This window comes from Pseudocercospora fijiensis (genome assembly GCF_000340215.1).
Source record: "Pseudocercospora fijiensis CIRAD86 unplaced genomic scaffold MYCFIscaffold_8, whole genome shotgun sequence".
NCBI lineage: Eukaryota > Fungi > Ascomycota > Dothideomycetes > Mycosphaerellales > Mycosphaerellaceae > Pseudocercospora > Pseudocercospora fijiensis.
The window spans coordinates 2,283,887-2,290,130 of record NW_006921539.1 but is presented as its reverse complement, the minus strand read 5'-3'; the positions used below and the strand labels follow the sequence as shown (position 1 = coordinate 2,290,130).

Genomic DNA, 6,244 nt, shown 5'->3' with positions numbered 1-6,244 from the left:
AGTACTACCGGGCGGGCCTAGATAATTATATTATCTAGGGCTGCTACTATATATTATATGTTAATTTATCTCCCTCGACGAGTGCTTCCTTAAGAGGGGAAAATCTATATAAATAGCTAAAATACGATAGAAACGGCCTAGATAGTAATCTAAACGCTAATTAGCTATACGCTACACCTTAGCTACATACTATGCTACATATACACATATATACTAAAATACTACCTACCTATACACCCTCAAATAATCCTATCTCTAGTCTAGTCTCGAGATAGTGACGAGACGACATCTTGTTGATGTCTGTTTCATGCCGCGTCCTGCCGATATCGGTTATACAAAAGCTTCCACGTCGAGCGGGGCAGGTGTGGCTGCCGCTCATTAAATAATGTCTCAAGCAAGTCATGCCAATGCAAGTGTTAAGAGGCCCTAGTGGTGTAGGGAAGAACTGCTTTGCTAGACATCGCAACATTAACTTCACTTGCTGAATATAGGGCGATACCATAATGGCACTCCTTTCCCCAATCAATTCATCGACACTGAGAGATGCTTGTTGTAAGCAGCGATCTGTTCATCTCCACGTATCGCTTTGCGTTGCCGACCCGGCACAATTCTTAGGCACAGTATACGACCTGTTCGGGTCGCTCTCCCACCTTACGCTGCCGTCTGTCTCCTTCCTGAGGTACTTGTACATAAAGCTTTGTCCGACCGGTAATTGCACAGTCACAAACCAAAGATTGTTGGTGCTGGTATAGTTCTTAGCACTAAGAGCGACAGCGTTGTCCGGACTCCAGTTGCCGAGCTGAGAGATGCTTCCAGAAATAAAGACATTCTCGCCATAGGTTGTCGTTGCTGTCTCTTCGAATAATACATTGGTAAGCGTCGGAGTGGCACTGCAGCTGGCTGTAGTCGAAGTCGGCGAAGGGCGAGCCTGATCTTGGAAAGGTCGCAGTGGCTGCTGTGCAAGTGCCGGTGGCAGAGCCTCCAGAGCATGCGTTTGGGACTGAGAGCTTGGCTGCACCCCAAGAGGCTGGCATAGCTGCTTTGCGAGCGTTGAAAGCTGTCAGGAAGGCGGAATATGACCACGTTAGGTCTCCAGCAGAGAGCGGGCTGCCGTTTGAGCGGGAGTACTGCTCTGCAAGGGCTCCACCTTGTGGAGTGTATTGTTGCTAAGATCTCCTATCAGTACGCACTCGCACTGGCTAGTCTTGGGAACTCACAGCCTTGGACATGTAGCTGTCCGCATAGACCCCTACTGCGGTAATGATAGAGTTGAATGTAGAGGTCGAAGACGAAAAAGTGCCGGTGGTAGCTGCCACATAAACGTCCTTGAAAAATGGTAGCGAGGTTGCTGTGATAGTTATAGATCCTGCTTTCTTCCACTGATACACGGCATCGTAAAGCTGCTCAGCTGCAGCAAATGTATTCAAGCTGCAGCAATGTTAGTCAATGAAACGTAGTATCTGACCAAGGTCTTGACTCACTACCATGGGTTTCCGCCTTGATAGGAGTCCTCTTGGTACCTTCCTACGGCGACGCCTTTTCCAGCGGCGATTCCGCTGTTGATCGAGTATATGGACCTAAACGAGTCTGTGACTTGTTTGTGATTGGCCAAAGCCTTATCGCTACATGGTTGGAACGTGTTGGAGTTGCATCCCGTCGATGAGTCGAAGAGGTGGATAGAAGCCAGGACTGGATTCGCGTCTTTGCCCGAGCGACCACCACCAGTATTTGATAGCACATACGAGCCTGTCCAAAAGCTTTGCAAGAAGCACAGTACTTGCGGCGCCTGAGAGTCACAGCCTTGGCATTGTTTGCCAATCTGAGCAGCCAGCGCGCTGCCCTCAATTAAAGCACGATACTGCGCTGCGGTCGTGAAGAATGAAGAGCTGTTGACTTCTTCCCAAAGATCGAACCCAGTCTGGTTCCAATACTGGCTGACATAGCTCAAGTCGTTCTGAACAACGGGCCAGATGATGTTCGTGACATTAGCTGTATCGCCTTTGCCGAGCAAATATCGGGCATAGGCGATCAACGCTGTTGCACGCAGAGCAGGGCCATCGCGTTGAGGTCTGCCCCAGGAGCCAGTGAATGGCGTGCCATCTACATTGAACTTTGGCTCCCCGAGACCGCCAGAGCACAAGCCGCCTGATGGGTTATTGACAGTCTGAAGATGCACTTGGGCATTGATGTAGTCCTGGATGGTGGTCTCCAAGCTCGATGGTCCTCCAGAAAGGAATTGGTCGATCAGACATTTGATCGTCAATGCCGCATCGCGTGTCCTAGATTGTCAGTATATGATTCTGCTTTCAGACCTCGGAAATATCGATACCAAGTATAGAAGTAATCGGGATTGCTCTTCGATGGAGAAGCTACAATAATGCCGGCGCTGGCACCTGAGACTTTCGAACCAGAGGATCCTATATTGTTGAGAATACCTTGTAGTGCGATGGGGCCCTCAGCAGCCAGCCAGGACTCGAGGGTCCCCGTGGCTCGTGGTCCCAGTGCCTCTTGGTATGGATATGAAAATGCAGATCCCAGAAAGGGAAGCAAGCTCAGTAGAGAAAGCATGATCAACAGTACTTTGCTGTTTGAAGTGAGAAGGCTTGAACTCATCATCATCGGAGCGGCCGAAGACAGCATTTTGACTTCTTCTCCGATTCGCTTGCTACGCCTTCACAAGATACGTTCGTTAGAGTGGTCGATAATGGCCTGCTCCTCGGCGACACATGTCAAACTTTACCAGGAAGCTGCAGCGCCGTCCCGTCTTGCTTGCCCATTCGGTGTGTGTTCATCTTGCCTAGCAGAATTGTGTTTGTCTCAGCTAGGCAGCTGGCTTTGCGGTTCGCGGTATGCTTCTGCGCGATGTCACGGTGAACGGAGTACGCAGGCGGAGACGGTCACATGCACCACCCACGAACTCAAAATCTGCTATCCTAGCGATCACCCGTGCTTCTTGCATTATTATTATCTTCACTTGCTTATGCTGTCGCGTTGTCTGTGTATTCTAGTACTAAAAGATTCTAGATTCTAGGAATTTCCTTATATAACTTAGGATACTCGCCTTAAACTATAACGCTAGAATATAGAATAGAATCTACTACTAGTATACTAACTGCTATATCCTATATTAAGGAACTTAAGGTTAAGAGGACTAGGATATCGCATTTTCTAGAGATATATACTAGATATATAGTATAGAGCTATTATAAAAAAAGACAAGTAAAAGATAAGTAAAAGATAAGTAAAAGATAAGTAAAAGATAAGTAAAAGATAAGTAAAAGATAAGTAAAAGATAAGTAAAAGATAAATAAAAGATAAATAAAAAATTCTTAACCTTAACTTAATACGTAGTAACTTATAGCTTACCCCTTCTACTATCTAGTTACCGGTAAAGCAAAAGGATTATACTAAGAAATAAAAGGCATAGTATAAGCCTTTACCTCTTTAGGCTATAACCTCTACTTCTACCTCTATTTAGGCGCCTACTTTATAGGCTTATATATACCTTCTACCTTCTACCTTCTATCTATTCTATTCTTATATTATCTTCTATACTAGGATATATCTAGTTAGCGGTCCCTACTAAGCCTATAGCGAAGCGCCTAAAGATAAATCGCTCGACTTCTATATAACCGTCTACTATAAAAACGAGAATTTAATTATATAGATAGATAGATATTTCATTTGCCTGTTGTAGTGCCTTTCGGCCTATGTAGGTCTGTTTCTATGTATTGTTTTAGGTAGGAAACTAACTTAGTTGGTAAAAACCTCCCTCCTGTCCTATTTATAAGTGTTGATCTTCCTTGTTTCCTTATTCTCCTTCCTCTAGGGTATACTAGTATTATAGTTGTTACCCTCTGACTACCTTGCCTACTACCCTGCCCTTCTTTCCCTCTCTTCTTCCCTCCTTCTTATCTACTCCTTAGTTTCCCTTGCTAGTACGAATTGTTATACAAATCCCTGTTTGATAATCCACTTTACTATCCTCTTTAGGTCTTCTTTGCTCTAGATTAGCTTGTCGTATTCCCTTTCTATTGCTTTTAGTCTCTAATTACTTCTGCCTTCTAACTATTAAGGGCAGACTAGCAGTATATACTTAGGGTTCTAAGATTGGTAGCTATATTAGCAAGCCCTGCTTTCAATTCCTAGGACGTTTCTTCTAAATAGGTAAGATCTGAATCCGATGTGTTTAGATCTGATTTGGATAGCTAGGCTTACCTCGGCCCTATTTAGGTCCTTATAGAGCTAGTAGTTGTATTGACTAAATTTGATTAGTGCCTTTAGGGTTCCTAGTCTAACTTGTGTTTTGTTCTATTCCTGCTCTTATAGGTATCTAGCAATTGATTCTACTAGGCTTTGTTTCTCTCCCTTTAGTTTGTCTTCCTTTAGCCTTATATTTAGTCCCTAAAGCTCTTTCTCTAGCATTTCTCTTGTTAAGACTCTATATTGCTCTAGGTCTTTAACTTTTTAGGGAGTTATTTGTAGTCTGTCTCGCCTCCTAGTCCTAATATACTAGGCTTTTATCTTGTCTAGTGCCTTTTAGATAGTCTATTAGGCTAGGTATTCTATTGTCTTTGCTATATATTGGTGTCTTAGTCCCTTGAAGTATTGTTTAACTAGTAGGATCCCTAATTCCATTTCCACTACCCTTATTAGTATAGTTTTATATGCTCCTAGGATTTTCTTTAGGCTTTAGGTTTAGGACCTGCTAACTAGTTATTCAATCCTCTTTAGTGTTTTCTCCTAGGCTGTCTATATCTATACTCTATATAGCATTACTAGCTTAACAATTGCTTTGTATATAACTTTAGCTTTCTCGAATATAGCCCCCTATATAGAGGCTATAAGCCTATTAATGGATTGTATATTAGTATCTGCCCTCTACTTTGCCTTCTTTACTTATAGTCCCTAATTCAGTTTTGGATCTAGCTAGATCCCTAGTACCCTAAGCTCTGCTAATAGTTGGGTTTTAAAGCCTTAGATAGTGATTGATTGCTTTATATTGTAAGTTGATTTAGCCTTACTAAAGTGGATAAGCTAGTACTTTTCTAGGGCGAATTTTGCTCTATACCTCCTTACCTATTTTTTATACTCCTAGTGCTTCTCTTCTAGGATCTTGCAGTTGGTTTCTATTGTCTTAGACTAGGCTAGGATGTTCGTATTATCTATAAACCCTAATGCTAATATGTTTTTTAATTCTAGGAGTAGGAGTAGGTCTGCTATAAAGATAAGGAAGAGGATTAGGGAGAGTATTAATCCTTAGGGGATTCCCTTTTTAGTTAGTATTGGGTCTAATTTGAATTTGCCTAGAATAAGCTATATTGATCTTTCCTATAAGAAGGACTAGATGAATTGGACTATCCAGTTTAGTATAGCTTTCTATTTAAGTATATATAGGAGCCTTTTATAGGAGATATTGTTAAAGGCTCCTAAGATGTTAAGGGAGAGGAGGGTTACTACCTAGTTTTAACTATAGGACTAGATATGCTTAATCTGTTCTATAATTAGTTCTATAGCTGTTAGTATTAACCTCTTCTTTCTTCCTCCTATCTAGCCTTTAGGAAGGATATTCCTTTCCTCGGTAAAGGTTATTAGCCTTTTAGCGATAATTTTTTCTAGTACCTTGCCTATTATGTTAAGTAGGGCTATTAGTCTATAGGCCTTAAGCTATATATAGTCTTCCTTCTAGGGCTTCCTTAGCACTACTGTTAGGGACTTCCTAAATAGTCTTAGGTAGTGTCCTAGTGCTAGGCTTTATAAAAAGATATTAGCTAGTACTAGGGCTAGCCCCTTCCTATATGCTTTTAGAAGTTTGTTATAGATCTTGTCTTCTCCTAGTGCCTTATTGCCTAGAATTTTCTTTAGGATCCTTTTAATGGTTTCGGGTTTGACCTAGGTATCTCTTAGTATGCCTAGTAGTAGAGTCTCTTATTCTATCTCCCTTATGTCTAATAGGTCTACTTATACTTTTCTATAGAAGAAGTATTAGCCTAGGGCTCTTGCTTTCCCTTCTATTGTAGTCTGCATTTGTCCTTATTGGTCCTTAATGTCCGGGAATTGTAGTAGCATGTTCTTATCCTGTTTAGGTCTCCTTGCCTATTTAGCTATCCTCTATATCTCCTCTAGTTTCTTTGTAATTATTCCTATTATAGATCTCTATTCTTGTATCTTATCTTTCTTAATCTAGATCTTCTTTTCCTAGTAGGCTTTATTGTAGTTGTTCTATGCTTCCTAGGTATAGGTT

At 41.9% G+C, this 6,244-nt stretch overlaps 1 protein-coding gene across 1 annotated transcript; it reads right to left on the bottom strand.

Annotated features, from left to right (window-relative positions):
- Positions 1-568: 568 nt before the first annotated feature.
- Positions 569-2,792, bottom strand: MYCFIDRAFT_190373 (glycoside hydrolase family 15 carbohydrate-binding module family 20 protein; the record flags this gene model as incomplete). Its single annotated transcript, XM_007932000.1, has 6 exons — positions 569-900; positions 1,019-1,166; positions 1,218-1,428; positions 1,482-2,279; positions 2,330-2,507; positions 2,741-2,792. 6 exons carry the CDS (start codon positions 2,790-2,792, stop codon positions 569-571), a joined length of 1,719 nt encoding a protein of 572 aa, XP_007930191.1.
- Positions 2,793-6,244: the final 3,452 nt, after the last annotated feature.